The sequence below is a fragment of the Haemaphysalis longicornis genome, unplaced genomic scaffold, assembly GCF_048455015.1.
Source record: "Haemaphysalis longicornis isolate Haplotype H1 unplaced genomic scaffold, Haemaphysalis longicornis Haplotype H1 scaffold_4, whole genome shotgun sequence".
In the NCBI taxonomy this organism is placed as follows: Eukaryota; Metazoa; Arthropoda; class Arachnida; order Ixodida; family Ixodidae; genus Haemaphysalis; species Haemaphysalis longicornis.
In genome coordinates, this window is record NW_027526361.1 from 35,247,235 (window position 1) to 35,271,521 (window position 24,287).

Below are 24,287 nucleotides of genomic sequence, written 5' to 3' on the forward strand. Positions count from 1 at the left end.
CACGTTCTTCGGTGTCAACTTCTGGATAAATTGCTCAGGCTCACTTTCGTTCCAATAAAAGGGAAAATTGTAGCTGGTGTTGAGGCACAAATCCAAACATGTCTTTGGCTGCTGCATTTTACAGTGTGCAAGTACAGACGAGGGCCAACAAGGCGAGTACAATTTACATGTTTGCAGTATGATGAAAGGTGTAACTCCGTCCAACCAACACCATGTAATCCTGCGGAAGATTCAAAAATTGCATTTTAAGTGTACCTGGAAATGTGTTGCTGCGATGGGATGTTTAGGCAGTCGAGGTTTGAAACAATTATTTTATGACTCGAGTGTTGGTCTCAGAGAGCGAAGCGGGAGGAACGCACACATGAAGCTACTTTCAACTGATCTATTAATGTCTGAGCATCGCTCGGCTCATTAAAAAAAAAAAAAACGGCGTCCCAGATCCGCATTGCCAAAAAGCGTGGCCAGAGCCTGTTACCAATATTCTCATTGGCTGCATGTAGCTCGCAACAACTGGTAATCAAAACTTACATTGGCCGCGACGGCCCAACAACACATACACTCAGGCGGATTGGCCAGTTGCGGTGGCAGCCGTTGGAAGCTGAAAGCCGATTCAACCTTGTAGCCCTAGTTTTGAGGTACAGCGTCATGAGCCGGCACCATATGTTTGAAGTACAACGAGTTCGATGTTGCTTAGTACCTATTCAGGCTCAACGTTACAATAACCTAAAGTAAAGAGACGACGCGCTTAGGAAGGTTGGTCTCCGGTGAGATAAACCGAATTACTACAACCGCTGGGTGCAGGAAGGTAGATACTGCAGGTCGCTGATGGACTTTCTGCACGTAACTGGAGTTCATGATGCATACCTGTAGACTCGAAAACTTGTCGGTTTCGAGACTATTTTTGCTTTTTGCAGCCACTCTCTTCCGCTTTCCTACTTTCCCCTCTTTCTCTGGCGTTCCTATAGTTCTCTCTTCCTTTCTTTAAACCTGCTCTCATATGTCACTTGGCAAAAACACGAGGCAAAAAAAGCCTAGAAACATACCTATTCAAATGGATTGACCAGTGACTATGACACCAGCCGTCAGAAGCCACATGGCACTCAACTTTGCCTGTTCGCTCGACAAGGCGCCAATGCAACAACCACCCGAGGATTGCAGTATCGTACTTCCACAATTCGGGTGCATTATCCCGCCCCTATTGCGCCTTCTTAGGCGCTAATCGCCTCGCCAATGCAAATAAACGCACACTCATACCCACGGGCGGTACGAACTTTGCCTGGGGGTGGCTCTTCCGCCGGCTGTTACGAGGACCTGGCCACCATGCCCATTTGCGTCGATGCGCCCTTTCTGCCCACTAAAAAGGTGTCTAGCCGCTTAAGCGGATTGACCTGTGACAATGACAGCTGTGGTGGGAAGCTCACGACCAATTCACAGCTTCCGATTTGGCTGTGACGTTGGCATTCCTCCATTTTATCCCGCCTCAGTCAAACAGGCTGCGGCCACTGCACGTACTTATACATTGCAGATTTTCGTGCTCATCGGTGAGCTATTATTAGTGTAGGAGACGGTAAATCCAAGCGTATTGCTTTGGGAGACCAGGGCACACTTTAAGGTTCAGTTCTTTCTACATTCCTTTTCAATCTTGCCCTCCTGGATTTTCCCCCCAGAAACTTGACGCAATTCCTCTCATAAATCGCCTACTTTACGCAGACGACATCACCATACGGACAGACACAGACTCCATGGGAAACATCCAAGACTACCTGGGGTGGTTGTGGTTTGCGTGAGAGGAAAAGAAAAGGAAATGCACAGGGGATATTTTGAGCTCGGCAGGGAGCTCACCTGCATACAACCCAGTGCGGAGAAGGGAAGTAGAGGGGGAGTGACAGGATAAGGTGAAGAGAGACAGAGAGAATGGTATAAAGAGAGCTGTCAGTCCTAGAAAGCTGTCAGTCCGGGCACATCAGTCAGTCACTTCACTCCGGGCTACAGCCGCTGCGTGAGGCCGGTCGTCTCCAGGTAATGCAGCAGATCGGCGAAGGCTTCCCTTTGGGCTGCGGCAGGCCCCTTCGGGAACAGAAGGTTCTCCATGCAGGCTCTGGGAAGGCCTCGACGCTGAAGCGCTCGGTAGAGCTCTGCTCTCGGCTCCACGTGGTGGGGGCAGAAGCAGAGTTGGTGCTCCAGCGTCTCTGGTTCCGGACAGTCTACACATGTAGGGGAGTCCTTGCACCCGCGTCGGTGCAGGCGCTCCGCCACATTGCAGCAGTCGAGCCGCATGCCGAGAAGCAGGCAGCGGGCGTCCCTGCTGATGCATGCAGGAAATGGTCGCGGCGCCAGGCCACTCACAACCCGAGGGTTGCGGTGCATAGTCTGCACCATGCGGGCCAGGGCTGTGCGGGCCTCGTCGAAGGCGGTGACGTCTTGGGAAACTGGGGTGCCCTCCTGGTGGGCTTCCCTGGCTCGGGCGTCGACGTACTCGTTGCCCCAGATGCCACTGTGGCCCGGCAGCCAGTGGAGCCGCAGGTCGAAGCCTCGGGAGGCCGCAGTGGGGCTGCAAGGGAGCGCTCCGGGTAGCAGCTGCTGCTGGTGGGCTGGTCGGCCGCGTGCAGCCGCAGCGCTGCGTGCCAGGAGACTACCTTCAACAGGCTAGCGATGTCGTTCACAACTATGCCTCCTCCGTGAAACTTCAATGCTCCCCCCTCCAAAAAAATCTTAAAGGAGCCATGAAGAGAAAATACAACTTCGTTTAATTTGAAAGAATTAGGATTCAGTATCTCACTCAGCTTTATTACAGCCATAGATGATGTCTTTTTAACGAAAAAAAGCAATAATTATTTAAAAACTTTCAAATTTTGCGCCACAGTGACGTGTTATGAGCAAGAACGACGTCATACGGGCCAACAATAAAACATAATTTTCAGTGTGTTAACTGCACGTTAGCATTGAAGTGATGCGGTAAAATGCAACTAGAGGCCCCATTACAGACGTCCAGTCATGTGTCGTCGCGACAGGTCAGTTTGGTGGCCGCCAATCGCACAAACAAGGTTCCGTGACGTCATAGAAAAGTTGCGGGAAATTGGCTAGGGGGTCGCGACTGCTTCACACGTTTTCTTTAATATCTCCGTTATTTTTTCGAAGATTGCGATGATATTGGTATCGTTGTTATCGGGACTAAGCAGTCTTTCTAATAAACCCAACTTGCAGTTTGTCTTCATGGCTCCTTTAAATCCTCATCATCCGGGAACATCTACCTGCTCTACAGAAATAATTAGTCTGTATCCACCTCCATGGCCATACTATACGGCCCAGGACCTCCCTTAAGATTTTAGACCTCACCATTTAGGCCAATACACGCAACAACAAAACTTTATCCAAACTTTCCAAGGCTTTTAACCGAGTCTCCCACATGCTTTGACACGTTTCTAACGGCCGCCGTGGCATGAAGGGAAAATACATGGTCCGACTGGTCCAAGCTCTCCTTATCTCACGTGTCACGTATGTCACACCCTACCTTATCCTCATTAAATGTGACACAGACATCATTGACCGGTTTATAAGCAATGCACCTAAACAAGTACCGAATCTTCCTATGAACACCTCCACGGCCCGTCTTTTACAACTGGGCCTCCACAAAACGGTGTCAGAACTTGTTGAAGGCCATTTATCTAGTCAGCGTCTCCGTCTCACCCGAACACGTGCGGGCATAGCCCTCCTGAATAGGCTTCACGTCCCATGTCAGTCCACTGCCTCTGAGCCCCTCCTTGATCAGTGTAGAAGTGTTATCCGGGTTCGCCCCTTGCCAGAAAATATGCACCCTGACCTAAATCCCGACCGCCGAAAAGCGTGAAGCCAAGCGCACGAGACCATCTGTGGACAGCGTGCAGACGTCTCCTACGTGGACGCTAGCACCTACCCCAACCGACAGCATCAAGTAGCAGTAGTCGCCACCAAGGCCACCCTCGTAACTTCTGCAAAAATCGAGACGTCGTCAACATGGATGGCCGAAGACTTCGCCAACGCATTAGCCCTCATTCATATGAAGCATATCGTCGTCATCAAAGATTATCAAGCAGCCTGAAAAAGCTCCCTACCCGGGACGGCGGCCCGCTCAACTTTAAAACTACTGTCGCAACATCAACCCTGCCGGAAAATCACCCTCGTCTGGACTCCTGGCCATTTTTCACTGACGGGCAATAACTTTGCTCACCCGCAAGCCTGCGCCCTGTCCCTCCAGGCTACTGAGGATACCGCGCCGTCCATCCCTCTGCGTAGTTACTTTCCAAGATGCCACTCAATATTGACGGTTCGAACGACAGCACTTCCCTCCTGCACATCCTGAACTCTCAAAACGAGAAAAATCACTACTTCGCCGACCGCAGAGCAATACCTTCCCTTACCCAGTCCGCCTCCATCGTATGTTCCCTACGAAATCTCCTGCCGAATGCTAGTTCTGCTTACAACCCCGCTCTCCCCCCCCCCATATTCCATCCCCCCTCCCACCCCTGAGCGGTCGGAGAACCTGGCAACCACCAGCGATCTCGATGTCCAGACACTTTTCGCCACAAGAGCGAAGGCTGCCCGCTCATCACATGGCTTCCCGGAATAGGGAACAACTCCCACTTCAACGGCTCAATAAAACGTTTTTCACACCCTCAACATAACACTCTAAAATTGCCGCATACCCACTGAGGGCGACTGGCCACTAACCATCGGAGCAGCCTTGACAGGATCATATGGCCGACTCACCAATTCCAGATCGGTCTGATTCAGCGGGCACGCAAAGCAGCCGATGCCGTTGGAGCTCTGGACCAAAGGTACCAGCCCCGCTAACCCCGTCGTTGTTGTTTCACGTCTTTATTTCACTTAAATTGCCCCTGGGGGCTGGTGTGAAATGAAAAAAAAAAGAAAAACCCTTAAGGGGATCAAAAAGGAAGAAACGAGGTCCTTGGAAGTTGCGGATCGGGGGCCCACGGCGCCATTGTCCATTGCGGAGGTCTTCCGGTGTGCCCCTCCGGCGGTATACCCGAGGGCGAGGAGCTTTGCGCCAGTGAGCGGAGCAGCTGGACCCAGAAGGATCTCGTCCAATGCCCGCCAGAGCTCGACGGCGGTCGCAATTGGGGTAGATGAGTCCGGGCAGGCCCAAGCTCGCAGGGAGGTCGGGCGTACCTCGGGCCGCAGAGTGGCCAGGGCTCGTGTCCGGTGCAGCGAGTAGAGCGGACAGGCCCAAAGCAGAGCTCGCAGGGAGGTCGGGCGTACCTCGGGCCGCAGAGTGGCCAGGGCTCGTGTCCGGTGCAGCGAGTAGAGCGGACAGGCCCAAAGCAGATGCTCCAGGTCCGCTCGAACTAGGCACGTATCACACGAGCCCAAGCTGTGACGGGAGGAACCTGCGTTTTGGGGTCTACGGAAGCGCTGCAGCAGAAATGGGGTTTAGAGTGTGCCAGACTGGACTTGGCGGATAGTGACTTGCTACCGACGACTGAAGACATGGCCAGGAAGACGAGGGATGTCCAAAGGGTTGTGGGCGCTCGTTAAGTATCCCCGGCGATACTTCTTAGCTTGAACGATGGCTTCTCTCGTCGGGAACTGTGGACTGCCGCCCAACCACTCAAAATATATAAATGAACGTTTTCCCTCCCTCTCTCCCTCCATCGCTGGTGACGTAAGCGTACCCGCCCGCACACATGCTTTCACAACTCAGCGAGAAGTGAACCTTACGCATTTTCACATCATACGAGAAAGCTTATAAGTGCCCCATTAACCTATTTTAAAGCTGTCCTATCATCGTGCGAGAGCATTTTAGGGAAACCGAACAAGCGAATAATTCGTCTTGTGTTCGCATCCTTAGGCAGCGTTCCTTTTGAAATAGCGAGAACTAAAATCTAACGATGGCAACCACGAGCAAGGAAGTAAACATGCTCACGTGACTACGGAGCATAAAAATATTCATTTCACTCCCTGAAAGTAGATGACCTGCGAAGCTGCATAAAATCTCTCACATGGTTAGAGAATGAACCCGTATTTATTTTGTCATCATTCCGCAGTCATAAATACTATGGTTTCAAAGAAAAGGATAGCGCATCAGACGGGACGGGAAGAGCAGTGACAAACACTCGCGCTTTTGGAAGCCTTGCGCATCGACGTCAGCGCGCATGGACGCGCGCTAACGTCGATGCACGAGCACGTCTTTATCAAGCTCTCACATGGTTGGGCATTTAGCTCATGGATCGGCGAGTTGTGCGAGGTGGCATAAAAAGCAAATGAAGGTGCCTTAAAAGAAGGATCAAGAGCAAGCGAATGTTTCTGAGCAAAGCGCGAGAAAGCGTCGTAAGCAAATAATGTTGTGTCATAAGAACTCTAAAAAAATAAGGTGATATTCGTTGAAAAGTATAGCTGTCAATTTATTCGCTTGGCAACACTGGAAACGGCCAAAGACATGGCTGATGCGCCACAGACATGGCGCGGCCTGTTCCACTGCGCCCACACGCCGAAAAAAAAGAAAAAGAAAAAGAAACACCAGCGTGCGTCATCTGCTCCGTTTCAACCCGATTCTCAATGATGGTGTCAACAGAGATGTTATTAATCGCACTCACAGTAGACTCGAGACAATACTTTGCATTCAGTGGGGTAGAGATTGAAACGTCCAACACATATAATGTGCTTAGCACGGACAAGTACCGCCATCCAGCGGAGCCCGACGTAACCGGTGACGGCGCACTCACATCGTTGCTGCATGCGTGCTTCGCCAGTGAATACAAGCTATAGCGAATGGCCACTAGAAGCGCATGACACGCACATTATTTCGATGTGCTGGTTGGTTTGGTACTCTTGGTATTCCAACAAACAAAAACACGGGGGTGGGGGTTCAGAAGCTGAGACAAACGCAGGATGTTAAACTTCAGGTTCCGGCTTCCGGTTAAAAGCGGTTTCGCCGAGCTACCACTGACAAAGCAAAAGTATGCCACTGTATAGATTCCTCGGGTAAAGCGTGAGCATGAAGCTGCAATGCATAGCTACATCCAACCCGTCGAGCTATCTATATATCTGAAAGGCAGAAGGATGATAAAGGTGGCGGCTACCTCGACTTTCGCCACATAGAGAGTGTGCTCAAGATAGATGTATGTCTCAAGTTAGATGGATATTCGTTTTATGCTCCACGGAACACTTCCCACGTACAGCGCGAAATGGTGGTCGGTCCTTCCCCTTCCGCCGGTCGCGTAAGCGGGACCGTTACCAAGCGTGATACAGTCCGTGGTGGCGTAGTCGTTTAATACAGGTTCTGGAACTTAAAACAAAACATCACTGGCGAAAAATCAGAGTGATTTTTTTATTGACAATAAACAGGGACGGACACTGCTTGGTAGGTTCCTTCAAACGCTGATGGAGCTGCAGCTATGTGCTCTGGCACTTGTGCATGTTATATAAATACATATATAAATGAAAGTGACAGGCTTTTGTGGGCTATCGAGTGTCAGTTAGTTGCACAACGTGTCCGCACTTCCCTCTGCGTCACTTCTTGAGGAGGCCGCAGAGCACTGTGTCAGCTTCCGTTAGACGCGTTGAAGCCTCGTCGATTTCTAGATACATCGGTCGGGCTTCGCTGAATCGAGGCCACAGAGTACCGAGGAGGGCGGGCGGCGTTCTGCAACACGGAGAAATGTGGTTAGCGATACTCGTCACATTTTTCCTGACAGTACTTATATTTGCTTGCTCACTATTAAGTGGTATCTTTCACAGCATTTCTCGTTCTAAGGTGCGTTGCTTTTTATAACGGGAGCAGCGCCCCCTTGTTAGCTCCAAGCAAACGTGGCAAACGTAAGGGTTCTTCATTCTAAAAAAGTTCAAGTATTGTTACCTTGCTAATACAAATTTGCTTGCCAACATTATCCGTTGCAGGAAAGGCAGCTTAACTATATAGCAGTAATGTCACTGCCATGCGCGCTCGGCATTCACATTGTTAGCTGTGAAATTAACCTTTGACTACAAAGGCACCACGTATACGCCACAAACAGAATGGTTCGGCCACAAATTATGAAGAATAGCCAAGAACTAAGTATATGCCACATAGGCCTAAAATCACAACCCTTCCAACCTGTGAAGAGGAAAGTCTAGAGAAGCCGGCGCTTTGGTTGGAGTTGCTATATTGGGGATTTTCTATAACCAATTACAAGGACAGCGACTCGATCTCTACGACACAGACTGAGGACACACACGATTGGTTGGCAGCGGCAATGAGGTTTTATTGTAGAGCCGCTACGCCAATTCCAGCGCAGGCACAGAGTTTCTTGCTATATACACTAGAGAGGAATCTGGCGCTAGCGTCTATGCGGCTCATATCAAGGCCGTCTGTGTCGTCATGGGCCGCCATAATACCATGCGCTCGCCTTAGTTTTGTCATTGGCGTGGATTGAAACTAACACAGCGACAGAAAAACGGAACGAATGGTGTGTTATTATATAAGTGGAAAATAAAACAGGCTGTTTTAAAGATACGGGAAAAGGAAGTACAGCGTATTTTTGCCGGATTGGTTGTGCCTACTATTCTGCAGGCCAAGCTGGTAGTTAGCAATAACGATAATATTTTTTGGGGGGAACTCATTAGAGACTTATTTTATTAATTTTTGAAGAGCTCAGAAATAGTTTTTGAGCGTGCCCATGAAAACACGTCGGCTTCGTAGTGAACCAGTGCACCGACCGTCAGCTACTGTTTATCAAAACTTGTTGCTGTGCGAGTTGGTTCATGCACGAAGAAAAAAGAAAACGCGGCGTTAAACAGTCGTGGATGAAGACGAGATATCACGGATATAGGGGCCCATATCTGTCGTATCTTGTCTTAGGCGAAGTACGTTTGGTTTCTTTTTTTTTTCGTCAGCTATAACTTTCGCGGCGGCATATTACCCGCTCAGTCATACGTTACTTCGACTCCGCCATGACCAACGTTCGATACAATAGATGCAATCACACACTGCCTGCTCTTTCACCGAACACGCAGGCTCACGGCTACCACAGTAACCACAGTAGATCGTAGACGTGCTAATGCATAGTGAAGGAAGCAAATCCCCCAAAACCGCCCAAGAATCCAATTTCCATGTCAAGCCCAAGCCAGAAGTAGGGGTCTTTCCATCCACGACGACATGGATTCCCAGGTGCAGTTTCCTCTCTAGCATATTTACTAAGAAACTTTACGAGCGCACGCTGTGCCGCACAGGTGGCCGCCGCAGAGCGCGCGGCATTGCGCAATGTATGCCGCCGCGCGCAGCGAGAAGTATACACAGTTTGAGAAAGCGGTGGCGTCCCACCGTCATGGCCATGGCTCACTGTGCAACGCACAATGTTGGAAAGCCAGCTTACAAAAACCAAGCTTACGCCAATCGTCTCAAAGTCGGCTTCCCCTCCGAACACGAATGCATTGTTGGAAAGATTTTCACACGACGGTGTTTTATGCCGAGACACACTAAGATTTCATTGACGTCACATCCATCACAGAAATGACGTCAGGACAACGAACACAGGCGAAACGCCAGAAAAAAATTCCCCCGCATTTCCCCGAAGGGGAGTATGAGGAAGTGCGAAGCACGGGGTGATGCTATGAGGGGGAGTTTGTTGAAGTTTGGTGGCATTTTGCCCGCTATTTATACGGACCTCGACACGCGCTCGACCGCACCTGCGCTAAGCCTGCGCTCGACTAAGCCTACCGCGGTCGCACGTGGAGCCCGCCGACACAATGGGAAGGGAAGAGGAGGAGCGCACCGCACCGCAGCGCACCGCAGCTGCGAAGCGCCGACCGGAGTGAAGGGAGAGGAGGCGCAGTCACGTGAGAGAATGCAGAACTAGCGGGTTTGTAGTATCACGTGTACACCACGCAGTTATCAAGCCGCTATAACGCCGCTGAGTCGCCAACGCACGCCGCTGACGACGTAGTTTGAATGCGTTAAAGATTTAAGGCGCGTTACTAACACTGATATCAGCGTCGCGTCCGTGGCTTAGTCGGTAGAGCGTCGCTCGCGGCCGCAAAGTCCTCGGATCGAAACCTGGCGCCCGATGCTGTTTTTTTTTATATATAGTGTAGTGGCCTGGCTGGCGCGCCGAGAGAGGGGGTTGCGAGCTGGAGAGTAGTAAAGGGGCTTTAGGAGAGTAGGCGAGGGGGGAGAGGAGGCGCTATGCGAGCGCCCTCACGCGTCGGAAATCCGGCGCCGTTGCTAGGCACGGTAGCTAGCTCCGTTGCTAGGCTGCGGACGGAGGACGGCGGTGGAAGCAGGAGTAGGCCCGACTAAGAAGTGCTTCGCACTTAAAAGTTTCATTGACGCGGATGGTGCTGCCGCGTAGGAAGGTGAAGCGAAGTAGTGCATCATGAAGCTAACGAGCACCGACAGTTGGCGTAAGCTGCGCTGTAGCGACGCCGACGGGCGAATGGCGCGAACGTGGCTTATTTGGGGCGAAGAGAAACGCCAGCAAGAAGCGGAACGCGTTCGCGCGTTCACGGTTCAAGCTGCGAACTCTACCTATCGCGTTCCGCAAGCTGAGCTCGTCGCAACACAACTGTCTGCCGTACACGCCACCGAGCAGGACCGAAGTGGTCGCACCTTTGCTGAAGCGACCTGCTGCAGGACGTCGCTCGCCAAGCACACCCACAAGACAGCCGCCGACCACAAATAATGCTCCTTTCGCCGCATATTTCGCTGCTTACTTAATTTTGGTGCTTTACCGACTCCTATGACAGAGGAATCAACCGCAGTTTTTTAAGAGCAATATAAGCCGTCTGATATCAGAATATGGAGGCACTAAGACCTTTTATTCTGTAGGAATTCCTCCGTACGCTGAACACACGCCGTTCATTAAAGTGTTCCCGTCGGGGCGAGACTCTAAGATCCCAGCCATATACAGCTTAGCTGCAAAAATTTAGCAATTCGTCGACGCACTTAGCGTTAATTCATTTTTTATGAACAGCACTGCACTGTTCAGCGTGTATTTTCTTTTATTCTGCAATATGCTTGAGCCCGAGGCAGCACAGAAACTAAACTAAAGGTTTAAATACCAGGCTGTCATTAATATGAATATTTTCAAAGTTGTTCTAGCATGAAACCACAGTCGACCTGTGTCAATAACTTAAGTCAACCCGGGCGACTTATGTCAACCCGACGACTTATGTCGACGGCAACCCGCATTTGTAACAAGCGGCCGGCCATAGCTAACATCCCATGAATATTCATTCGCCTCTCCCTCGCGTGCTTCTTGGACATAAAATTGACGCTGAAGTGGCGTACACTTTTATTAAAATACCCGGAACATGCCGCAGGTTACCTAAGCTTTCTCACGGGAAAAGTGCATTAAGAATTGCTTCTTTCGTTGAGCCATCGTCCTAACCGGTTTGCTCACGTCACGTGCTGCAAACTTGCATGTTCGCAGTGTGGAAGTTAACCGATTGCGAGAAGGAATAATGTGTATAAACTGTGCACGAAGGAACAAAAAGTCTACATAAACTATAAAATAAGCCTAAATGCAGCTTTTGGCGACTAAGACGGAATCAAACTGCACCGCAGTGAACTCGTGCGACTTAACAGTCACAGCTTGTGAGGTGGCCGCTCACAGCGCCCGGTGTTCTTTATTCTTCCCAGCTTTAAAAGGGAACCAGGGCTCTAGACTCACTAACCAGGGGAAAAAAACCTCCATAGACATATTAAAGCAGCACCAGCCCGCTTTGCAGACATTCCAGCACTACTCCCAACAACGCGGGTACTGAGCAGACTCGTAACAAAGACAAATGCTGGAGGCTGAAGGTCAGAGCCTTGCCATTGAAGTTAATAGAAGGAACAAAAGCAGGATCTAAAGATTGCTACCCTAACAATCGCGTTGCCATTGTGTCATTAGCAAAGCGCGTAATAGTGCTGCTTTGACTGCGGAGGTGAAAATATTAGAAACATAGATAGAATCAGCCTATTTTTCTGCAGATGCAGGCACGTGAGCACGTGAGCACACTTACCCTCGTTCGGCGAACTTTGCCCAGGCGTTCATTACAATCTGACTTATAGAACGATCCGCCTCTTCAAACTTTCCAGGGAACCTCAAGGGAAGTCCAAATACCAAAGGCGTCTCCGCCGCATGATCGGGGCTGGTGTGAAAGTGGTTTTCCACCTCTTCCGCGACGTAGTCGAACGCGTAGTAGTGCACCGACAGCCCGGCGTTGGCCAGCTTGCGGGCGAACGCGAATGCCGGGCAGGCCACGGCGACCCCGGCGGTGCAGCTTTCGACCAGCTCCGCCAAGGTCCTAGCATCAGAGACCGCGGCGTGCCTGAGGCAGTGCTTGACGACTTCGGACGCCGCGGGACGGCGGTACCCTTGTGCGCTGAGGAGGATGTGAAGTGCTACTTCCGCATCTTCTTTTGTCATGTTATTGGCCTGCTTGAGCGCCTCGAAGCGGCCTTCGAAGACGCTGGAGATAAGTTTTCTCGCTTCTTCACGGTTGTGTCCCATGAGGACCTCTACGTCCTTGAAGCCCCTCAGGTCGTGAATGAGGTCGGGGTTATGCGGGAGAAACTCAGTTCCATACGTGGGCAACGCAGCGTCGATGCCGTGGTGTCGCAGCTCGAGTTGCGCAAGCAGAAGTTCGTGCGCCGGTCGACTTTTAAGACAGTCGATCACGTCATTCGGGTGCGAAATAATGGAGTGGCCGCTTTTGGAACAGCCGACTTCGACGGCCAGGGCGTCCGCTTTCAACACGCTCTTGCCCGTGCTCTCGACAGCCTTGGTGGCGTGAACGGTCCCTCCCTGCATGACGATACGATGGAACAGACCTCTCGTCAACGGCGATATTACTTGAAGCCGAACGGCCGCTGCGCCGGCGCCTTCGCCGAAGAGTGTCACCAGAGACGCGTTTCCATTGAAGGCGGCGATGTTTGACTGTACCCAGGTAAGAGCGAGCAGCTGGTCGTAAAGCCCCGCGTTTCCGGAAGCGTTGCTGTGGACGGCATTCAAGAAACCCAAGAAGCCGAGCCTGTAGTTGAAGGAAACGACGACGACGTTCTCCTCGGCAGCGAGAACCGAGCCGTCGAAGGCCGGGTTGTCCGCAGAACCGGAGTTGAAGTGACCGCCATGGATCCACACCATAACCGGCTTAGTAGTGTTGTCGGTAACGGGGGACCACACGTTCAGGAAGAGACAGTCTTCGTTCATGCCAGGCACATCGGCATAGTGTTCGGGAGCGGCGTCCAAGGCCAGCTCTTGCATACAACGCTTGCCGAATCTCTTGGCCCATCGTGGAGTCGACCAGGAGGCCTTCGGCGACGGCTTCCGGAAACGCAGGTCGCCCACGGGCGGCGTTGCGTATCGGATTCCGAGAAACGCGTTCACCCTTTTCCCGTAGACATTCAGCTGGAGGCCTTTGACGTCACCACTCTCCAATCTTGCCGTGGGAGGCGCCGTCGAGCGTGCGACGCTGAGCGCGAGGAGCACGCATGCGATTGAGTAGAGGAGCATTATCGATGTGCCGCCGTCACGTCTTTAGAAGGCTGCAACAAGACACGATAAGGGGAGTCATACGGACTAGAAATTACTAGTTATACGTATACTTTTAGTTATTTCGGGCTACTAAACTAAACGCAGAGGCCCTGGCAAGAACATACAACTGACTGCGTAGCGCGCCAGTGTTGTAAACCGAGGAAACACAGACCTCTCCTAACGAAACTGGTGCAGACGTTGTTCTCTTTGAATACAGGAACTGTCCTGAAGTTAACTACGCTTGGACATTTTTTTTTTGCCCCAGTTGTACATAAACTGAAACTGGGTAATTAGCTTGCCGTGAGGCACAAGCTTATTCAGTCGGATTTGTTGCGCTTGTCAGCATGCGTATGTAATTTCTTTCTCGACAAGGCCCTCCGACCTTTCACACGTTTTCATAGCTAAAAAATGTACTAACCAATAGTACGAATTTTCTTTTCTTGCTCCCATAAACGCCAGTGCCGGAACACTTACTACTGTAACAATTAAGTGCGGTAACTGACAGCTATGATACGAGTTTCTATTAGCTGAGTCGTATTACTCCTCTTCAAACAATTTAGTACTGCTCTTGCATACTTATATTTGGCTAGAATTAAAAAACCTTTAATAAAAACTCCCGCTAAACAGCACCCCACATTTTTCCTTATCATTTGTACCTACATTCTCTCACTGACAACTTTCTGTTGACACCTCCAATCGAACAGGTCAAATCACTTCAGACTATAACTAATAGTACACAATGTCACTACTATTCTACGGTTTAATCATTAGCTATGCTAGACTCCCGCGTGTAAGGCCTTTCATTTGACACCTCATTTAGGTAAGCGTGACAAATACTACGATCGCGTGTGCTCACGAAGAATATCTTGCTCAGTCTCAAACGATCGACCCACCCAATGATGCGAAACCTCATTTATATCGCCGAGGAGAAAAAAAAAGCATTGCTACGACCGAAATGAACAACATCGTCTTTGTTCTTACGTCTTGTCGACCTCAAGTGCCCACGCCCTGTCTTTCAGCACGGGCTCAGCATATGCTACAATGCCGTAAACCTGCCGCGTTGTCGAATCTTAGCAGTGAACGAATGCAGGCGGTGTGATGTCCCACTACAACCCCACCAAACACAGCTATTGGCCAGCTTGTTCTCGGTATTGAAAACGTTGTTTGACTGAAAGCCACTGTGGCCGGTGCGGAACGGGAGCTTACCGTGCGAGGCAGTGTCCTGAAGTGAGCACGCAGAAGAGGCCCCACCAGGCTCCACTCGGTGAACAATACGCTATCGGACGACGTGCGGGCACAAAGCCATCAGGCAGGCTACTTGTGACACAAATAGCGATATCTGCGCGATAACAGCGTGCGAGCAACTGATTTGTACTCTAGACAAAGTAGCGTATTCATTCCGCTTACGTTTCCATCCGTCACCATTTTCGACCACGCAAGACTTTTATCACTCGGGGAGGAATTCGAAGCGATTGCACCGTCCTCGCCAGAATTGATTGATTGTAGGGTTTAACGCGCCGACGCAAAGCAGGCGATGAGGCGCGCCGTAATGGAGGGCTCCGGATTAATTTTTACCACCTGGGGATCTTTAACGTGCGCCGCAATCTCGTACACATGGGCGTTTTTTGCTTTTCGCTCCATCAGAAAAGCAGCCGCCGCCACGGCCGGGAATCGAATCCGCGACCTCGTGCTCAGCAGCGCAACAACGCCTTAGCCACTGAGCCACCGTGGCGGGTCCCGGTACCCTCCAGGACCCGGTACCCTCAGCCCCCTGATGATCATGCCACGCAAGTTGTACTTCGGTATCCTCAACTCAACGTACTCGACCAACTCAGCAGGGCAAGAACGCCACGCTCTAACATATTTGTGTCACTGCCTCTAAGAAAAGCAAAGTATCTTTGCAAGAAACAAATAGCGGGTCTACATATATATAAAAAAAATCAGGGTTCATTTGTTTTTACAAGGAATAAAATATCATGACAAGTGGTTGTTGTTGGAGTGCATTTATAAACGCGCAGACTCGCTTGCTCACTCACTCACTCACTCACTCACTCACTCACTCACTCACTCACTCACTCACTCACTCACTCACTCACTCACTCACTCACTCACTCACTCACTCACTCACTCACTCACTCACTCAAGGAGCGAATGACTGTCCATATTGCGCAGGATACAGCCAGCTTGTATAGCTAAGTTGCTGCAAGCTTCCTGGAAGGTGAATTTTAGTTCCAGATTATTTCCAGTCTGCTAGCAAAAAATCAAAGCCGCTTTCTTAAGAAAAAAAATTGTTACGACGGGAAGCTTTCGCCCATGCGACATGAGTCGCAGTCAAATTCCAAAATCCAAACTCTCTGGACCGTGTCGGAATGGCGCGATCGGATAGGCGGCGGATTCATAACGCGAGGTTCCTGCAGGTTCGATTACAACCACGAGAAGCGTCTTTTAGGGGCGAAACCCCTTAGTCGTCTCATGTAGTCTTGGTACTAAAGCACCGGAAACTCGTTTACGCCTCGTGCTAGAACGCTTCGTGCTTCAAAGACACGAGACTTTTACAGCGAAGCTGTATACCTGTACCCTCCAACGGTTTCATCTCCATTGCAATTGCAAGACCGTTCAAAGCGCAAAACGTAAAACGTCCCTGTGCCTCTTGTCGTCCCTCGTTTTACGTTTTGCGCTTTGAACGGTCTTGCAATGGAATACCAACTTGCCCAGAAATCCGCCTTAATCCATTGCAAAAACGCCAAGGCGCCAAGAATACACTTACACACTACATGCTTCGCCCCTCCCCAGTTTTCGCGTTAGTGGAGATGACCCCGGATTTTTCTTCTTAAAGCGCTTGATGTGCCTTTGTGGAAACCCATTGTGTAAGTTGGCTTCCCTGCAGTGCGGTTTGAGCGGAACGATGGGCGGTACAAGTGATGCGAACGACGCCATCAGTGGGGCATTGAAAACATCGCTTGTCAACATTATCGTTTTGTGAAACCCATTGTGTCAAGTCTTTCCTGCAGTGCGTTTTGCTCGGACATCGACGCCACCAGTGAGGCGTAGAAAGCTTCGCTTTAAAATTTGCTCCAGTACTACGTGTAGTCATTAAAGCGATACCAGCGGAGGAGCGCATGGCTTTTAGAAATGGCGAAACCTCTCGGCGGTGCGCGTTCTTGAGAGAGAGAGAGAGACAGAGAGAGAGAGAGAGAGAGAGAGAGAGAGAGAGAGAGAGAGAGAGAGAGAGAGAGAGAGAGAGAGAGAGAAATATTTTAATTTATCATGCTTGTAGTAGACGGACGCGAATCTTCCAGCTTGTGGCTTGGTGCACCGAGTCACTGGAGTGCGGCTAGGAGCTCCTGCCTCGCGGTGTCATGCTGGCGGCAAGAGCACAGTAAGTGCTGGAGCGTCTCGGGCTCTGAGCAGTCGCCACAGGTGGGGGACGCCCGGCAGCCCTGGTGGTGCAGGCGGGCTCCCACGTTGCAGCAATTAAGCCGCAGGCGAAGCAGGAGCGACCGGGCGTCTCTGCTTCCTGGCTGTGACAGGACTGGTGCAGCGTTTGTAGCCCTCGAACGTTGGACGAGACGAACGCGATATAGACTGTCCCCCACTCACCTCCTTCTTCCGTCTCTCTCTCTCTTCCTATTATTTGAAACCCCCACTTCCCTTCCTTCACCCTCATACAACCCAGCCCAATTGGACTGGGTTGTATGAGGGTGAACTCCCCATTGAGTTCGACAATATCCCCAGTTATTTTCTCTTCCCTGCTCACCGTACCACCAGACGGGCGCGAAGTTGCGATGCCAACCGCTGTCGCATTTTCATCGGCCGGAGCGAAAAGCCACGTGCTCCGCTGCTCGCGCTCAGGTTCAGTGCGATTCATCATTATCATCATCTTCGTCGTCGTCGTCCTCGGCCTCATGATCGTGAAGCGACGGGAACAGTCAGACCAGTATACCATCCAGCATATAATTGTGAAATGCGCTCAAAACCCAGCCCTACCACCCCTCTCCACCTGTTCCTTTCTTGAGCTGTGGGAGACACTGTTGACCAGCTGTCAACCGGAGGACCAGACTCTCCTGGTGACACGGGCCAAGACGGCGAGGGCAATGCGTGGATTCCCGGACTAGGGTTCCATTCTCACAATTGAGCTCATTCAATGCTCTCTCTCTCTCTCTCTCTCTCTCTCTCTCTCTCTCTCTCTCTCTCTCTCTCTCTCTCTCTCTCTCTCTCTCCCTCCCCCTCCAGTCACGACATAAGCTAAACTGTAGCGTACTGCATGAGTCTAATTGCGCTATCCCGTTCCTCACTAGACCGCATTGTACAAGGGGGACAGTAGGGAATAATTACATGACACAGACCCCTTGATGATCAAAGTTATTTTTCTCACAGGAGCAGTACGGTGTCACGAATGCACTGGTCTTTGTATTCACATCCTTACCATTTTTTCTGAAAAAGGAATTCACGATGATGATTTTTATTCTGCGGTATCAGAAAGGCAGGCTAAGCGCATATTGCATCAATCATTCGTTTATTTGAACATATTTTGGGGATATATAGCAGCAGCTCAATTGTGACGCTCCAAAGTGGCCGCTTTTCTAGAAGTTCGCCTTTCTCTGCGTGGTCGTGGTCAGCAGCCCCGTGCTGCCGTTGTCCGCTCCACGGGGGTCGATGCAGTAACCCATGCCGCACCAGTAGATGATCATGGAGCAGGCGACGACCACGAAGAGGATGCTGATCAAGAAGATGGCGATGGAAACCTGGGCCAGGGGCTCGTCGGATGAAAAGGAGGATAAGCTGCAACGAGACCGCATTTCATTACCGCAACTGTCCACTTTGTATCTTAAAGGAAAGCGTGCTTACGAATAGGGTTGTACGAATAGTGATATTTTAGTTCGAAGCGAATTCGAAGCGAATAGACCTAGGGTTCGAATACTTTCGAAGCGAATTCGAATATAGCTGCCAGGTGTCACTGAGCTTCCTGTCACTGAGACATTCCGGTAAAAAATTTCTACAGTAAAATCTCGATGATACGAATCTCGCGGGACCGCGAAAAATATTCGTATCATCCGAAATTCGTATGAACCAACAAAAACCAAAAAGTTGAGCACTGAAAAAAGTTGTCGTTTATTTATTTTCCTACTTTCGCGTGGAGAAATCCGAAGAACACAGAACACAGAAAAATTTCACCGCACTACACCAAACATAAAGGGCCACACATGTCCGGCAAGCGACGCGTTCCCGAGCGCGTTTTTTTTTTGTTTTTTTTCCCTCTCCCAAACCGCTGCTGTAGCCGTCATGAGTGCTCCAGGCCGCCGCCGAACCGGTTTCCAGAGAGCGAATACGCGTGCGGATACGCGTCCCTCTCGGCTCATGTGTCCCCCGCTTAATTAAGGCGCGCACAGGGTAGCGGCGCGCTGAATCGTAACAAGGCCTAACGACTAAGTAAGTGCACGCGGTAACGTGCTCATCGACATGGTCACAGTCGTTTTCCATCTGAAATACAGCAGCCGCGGTCGGGAACCGAATAACGGCCTCGTGCGTGGTAGCGGAGGGCGACATTGTAGGGCCTCACCGCAGCGTGAGAACTAGCTTGTATTTGCTCACACTCGAGGTTGGAAACATAAACCCCGAAAGCAAAGACAGAGAGCAATGAGAACAAGCCAGATGCGCGGTACGTCCCGACGCTGTAACTCATGCACGCACATATATGGGAAACGGAGTTCTGAAAGAACCCACGATTTTACTAAAAATTTCCCTAACCTGCCGACTCCCCAGTCGTTCATAATTTTGTACGGACTTTTCTTACAATTGTCGATCAATGCTAGATTAACTTCAGGAGCGAATACGCTAACACTAGTGTCACTGGATAATGTATAAGAGTACGGCGACCATTTTGGTGTTTATCAGTGTTGCAAGACTGCCGAATCTACGGCCTCGCCGCTAACTTCGACCGGGTCGTTTGTTAACAACATTGCCGAAGATGCAGCAGTACGGCATTGGACACACTCGCGATGCTGAAATGCTGTTACACGCATTATGTTTGACTCGCGTTCGGAACGACGTCAGTCGTGCGCAGCCGCAGAGCAGAGAGAACAAGCTAAGACTAAGACGGACCGCAGTTGACCGACTAATGCCTGTGCTACGCAGCAACTTTCAATTGACTATTGAACGCTGGCCCACAAGTCCGCCCATGTATTTGAAATGGGGCCCTAGATAGACAATTGGTTCAACGGCCTTCGGAAGGCATTTGAAATGGCCGTGTAGCACGGGCATTAAAACGCATAGGCAACAAAATGGCGGCGCCGATTAACCGTCGCAGGGTAAGCAAAGGTCACGTGATGCGAACTGACCAATGATCATGGCGGCGGCACGGAACAATTGGAGAAAAGAGTGCCGATACTCTGTACCCTTATCTAGTCACACTAGCTAACCCTACACAGCCCCGTTATATAAACGGAAGAATTACTGATTAGCCTTTGCCCATTCCTGCACGAGCACTTCATATTCCGTCCTACAGGAATCCTCCCTCATTTTACAATGCAATCCAAACAGGTCCGCGCCCACGGAAAGCAAGGTTAGAGCAGTTAGGGAAAACAAGGCTAAAACGAAGTGGAACAAACTGCTTCCTGCGTGTCGGGTGGCCTTCTCACTCTCTCACGGCGGCTGCGCAAACAAAGAGAGGCTTAAATAGCAACACATGCCATGCACGGGCGGCGCCATTCGCACGGTCCACTGCACAAACCACAATGCAACCCATGGACGGTTTCTTCATTTATTTGTGCCGCCCGCACGGTATGCCACCCTCCAAGCGAGCTGCGGCAGCGTCCCTGGTCCCACGTGTTGAGCGAGGTATGAAATTCGTGGCAAGATGGAAAAGGGAGAGACGGGGTGAGGGACAAAAAGCCAGTGCGTTTTTCGCACAGATCGTGATCATCGCAAGTTCCCGCTGTTATCGCTGGAAGAGAACGGGCTAAGGATGAGAACGGCATCTATAGCGCGTACTTATATCATGCGATGAAAAATTGGTGGAACTGGGTGTCACCGGTGCACAGTGGCGGCCGCCAAATTTCATTTCGGGGTGGGGAGGGCCACCCCAAAAAGGGGAGGGGAAGCCATAAAAGGAGGAAAAAGTAAGTAAAACAAGAAAAAAATAAGGTAAGACAAGAAGTTTGTACAAACTAAAAGTAAAAAAAAAAACTTCGTGATGATGGCGTACTCTACCTAACTTTCCCAGTATTTTGTTTTAGTAACGTAGTTGGCTGGCCTACTTTGTATTCCAATATGTACAGTTCAGAGGAAAAATAGACAGGGTCTAGCGCTTGTGTGTTGTGTCCTTCCTAGTCCCTATCTATTTTGCTCTGAACTGTACATAATAGTATTTTGTTCTAGTGAAATCCTAAAATGGCTGATCGTCGTGGTGAGAGCCCGCATCGAAGCCCAATTTAGTTGGTGCGTACTTGCGACACAGTCATTATTGTGGGTCATAGACAGGGTTGGTAGCCTCGTTGATTGATTGATTATGGGGGTTTAACGCGCCGACGCTTCACAGGCGATGAGGCGCGCCGTAGTAGAGGGCTCCGGATTAATTTTGACCACCTGGGGATCTTTAACGTGCGCCAAAATCTCGAACACACGGGCGTTTTTGCTTTTCGCCTCCATCAGAAAAGCGGCCGCCACGGCTGGGAATCGAACCCGCGTCCTTGTGCTCAGCAGCACAACGCCTTAGCCAGAGCCACCGCGGCGGGTGGTAGTCTCGTTCGTTTCCTCTCTCTCCCTCCTTCCTCCTCCCGGGACAAAAATTTCGGGTGGGGGTGGAGTGGAGGGGGAAAGGGAGGCGGCAATGAAATGGTGAGTAAACTTACCTTGACTGCTCAGACAACCTAGCGAGGCTCTTCAGAAAGGACTTTGCCTTGTCTTCGTCGTCGTGAACAAGACAGATCATTGAAGAAGGCACTGCCTTGTCTTCTTCGTCGCGAACAAGACAGAAAATTGAAGAAGACACCGGGCTGCCCCTTGTCGAGATTGCCTGCACCGTGGCCTGGATCTGGATGTCGCCGTCATCATCTTCCTTGTTGGCATCGCTCATCGAGCTCGTCGCTTTGGCGCTTTTGCTTTCACGGCTGAGCTGCCCATACTTGTCTTCGATCGAGGAGTGTCGCAGCGCGCTGACGTTTCTCTTTTGGTAGCTCTCAGTCTGGTCGTGGATGCCGGCGTTCATGAAATCGCTGTTTACGTCCTCTCCAGGCCCCGAAGCTTCGTCGTTTGCGGACGCGTATTTGCGACTGCCATCACCGCCGCTGCTGCTGCTGCTGCCACTCTTGGCGTTCCCTGTGTTAGGCACTGCTTGAGACTGCGGCTTGACCTCTCCGTCCGGCGGTCCTCCAGGTACATTCAAACTCGACAGCTCCATGTGCGGCATGTCCGCATTTTTTTCGGGCTCCATCGAATTTGACGCAGAACGGTTGCTCTTGGCTATTCTTTCTTTAATGCTGGCCAAATCAAAGGCGAGACTCCTCGCGCGAAGTTGCGCTTCTGTTTCTTCTGAAACTATAGGCGCTCGCACAGAACCCACACAGCGAAAAAAAATTAAGGAAGAATGATTAAGTTTGATCACCCTGATATAAAGTAGGAAGCACGAAATGCGTGAAGATCAAGCTAAGCGGATCTGTATATGCTAAGTCGTTTTGCGTTGTTTCGTCTGAATGTGTTAGGGCATCAGGGTTATTTCTGTGGTCTTGGCAAATCCCTTGCGATGCCTTACGCGATTCTATGGCAACGCTCGCACCGGGTCCGCCCCGTCTCACAGCCGTTGCTGTTTCAGTAATGAACGATCACTTCTGGCATCACTTAACTATCTCTAGCTTTGAGTCAATCCCCTGCGATGACAAGTCCCTTCTAATGTAAACTAATTTTTTTCTAGCCCCTTGGTCCTGCGCAGTCACATCACAGTTAATCTGGATAGAAACTGTGAGAAACGGGCGCTTGTCCATCGCCGCCGCCGCGATGACCAACATAGTCAAATCCTGGCTGTCACTTTTCTTTTGCGAAGTTTGTTACATGGCATAAATACACACTCCGAATTCCTGTATAGGGCCATAGGGCTCCGTATTCTTGATACGTAACCTGACAGACGGTCGGGGAGCGGGCTGAAGAGGCGAGGCGTTGGAAGCAGGAGTGTTGAAGGGCAGGGCAGCTTCACAACATGTGTTCCGCTGTATACAGCTTGACTGGAGCGGCGCAGGAAGTCAAAGTTCGTGTAAATGGTGTGTAATAGATAATGAACTGGCCAGGTTCTTATAAGAGCCAGCAAGAAGGCCACACCCAGGCGATGTCGCCTGAGCGAGACCCCACCTGGTGTCACCAAATAAAGGCTTTTAGAGTGTCGGCACTCCATTCTCCTATTGCTCTGTGCCGTTAGGATGTACATTGGTCGGTTAGCACCACGGGACAGTTTTGTTTACCCATGGAGCAAACAAATCTCATCTTACCAGGACAACCCGTCTCGGAGGTACGAACAACTAGGAGGTGGGAGCGTGACCACGGTGCAGCGAAGACGTTCCTTTTACACTGGCAACTGGAATAGCCAGTGAGGTGCAAGAAGGGAGGGATATTCTGCACGCATATGCTTCGGCATGCATGCATGCCGGGCGGCTGTTGCGCTGGCGCCACGTCATGCGAAAAGTGCAGGGAGTAGTGTCCAGACGACCTGGATTTCTAGAGCAAGTGCGTTGAATACACGAGGGTGAGTCAAAGAAAATAATAAAAGCAACAGGGGTTCGATGACAGGTAAACAGAAATCGTCACCAGAGTGTTTGGATCATTTTCATGTATAAAATCACGCTTCTTCAATAAAGTCTTGTTGAAAGTAGTCGCTCGTCTACTGTACGTGTTTTACTCTGCCCTTGCCCTTCTCGCCTGTTCTTTTTTTTTTTTAAGTAATAAAAGCGCCACGTCGGAGGTCGAAAGAAGCGCAGCTTTTATTACAAGGGCGTTGAACACCGGGAAGTCGAAATTGTTGTCTTGACAGGGTCCAGAGGGTCACGCGTGCCCTGATCCCCAGACGATCAGAAGCAAAAGCCATTCCAAAGTCCGCCAAGAGCGAAACTCAAAATAACTATTCTTTTTTGTGTGGCATTGTCTCGTTTTCATCGCCACTGCTACCAGCTGGCGTTGCCTTGTCTCTTTGGTCGTTGTAAGTGTCAATGCCACCGCCTGGACTCGCCTTGTCTTACTGGCTGTCGTGATAAAGCTCCCCAAGCCGGACCTTCTTTTTACACGTTTTACCTCCATCGAAAGCATTCGACGGTTTCGAGAGTTTACGGGAAAGAAAACTTGATTTGTGAAGCGACCTTAAATGGAACAGAAAGCTGATTCAGGCGATACTCCGGTGTTCCATTTATAAAAAGCAAAAATGGATGCAGCAGAGCCAGGGTTCTATTAAAGCCACTTGATTCAAATAAAATTTCTTGCTTAAGCGCTAATGAAACCAGGTTAAGAGTATACGCTCACATGTGGGTGCATCGAGGCAGGATGGGAAATGGCCTCGGAGAGAAAAGATGCACCATCTTCAGCCACCGGGCAGGATCGTGCTATCTGCCAGATGGATAAATGTCCTTAACAGTATTGACTCTTCAAGACAGTGAGCAGCTCTGAATGTAGTTGACGAGGCTAAGCTTTGGGCTTGTCAGGGTAGGGAGAAGTCGGGGTTACAGTAATTACGACTTCAAGGAGCGAGCGTACAACGCAACGCACGCACATGGTCCATTAGGCGTCTGCGCTGTTTCGCTCTGTCAATTTCGGCCGCCACTG

General features: G+C 50.5%; 2 protein-coding genes across 2 annotated transcripts; both read right to left on the reverse strand.

Moving 5' to 3' along the window:
* Window positions 1-7,310: 7,310 nt before the first annotated feature.
* LOC144178494 (cholinesterase-like) lies at window positions 7,311-14,854 on the reverse strand. The gene is made up of 3 exons (XM_077706395.1): window positions 14,697-14,854; window positions 11,977-13,501; window positions 7,311-7,639 (listed from the first exon to the last, which is right to left on the reverse strand). Exons 2-3 carry the CDS (start codon window positions 13,467-13,469, stop codon window positions 7,507-7,509), a joined length of 1,626 nt encoding a protein of 541 aa, XP_077562521.1. The 5' UTR covers window positions 13,470-13,501; window positions 14,697-14,854; the 3' UTR covers window positions 7,311-7,506.
* A 3,152-nt stretch (window positions 14,855-18,006) lies between these two features.
* On the reverse strand, window positions 18,007-23,458 carry LOC144178496 (uncharacterized). Its single transcript, XM_077706402.1, has 2 exons — window positions 21,341-23,458; window positions 18,007-18,272 (listed from the first exon to the last, which is right to left on the reverse strand). Exons 1-2 carry the CDS (start codon window positions 21,919-21,921, stop codon window positions 18,074-18,076), a joined length of 780 nt encoding a protein of 259 aa, XP_077562528.1. The 5' UTR covers window positions 21,922-23,458; the 3' UTR covers window positions 18,007-18,073.
* Window positions 23,459-24,287: the final 829 nt, after the last annotated feature.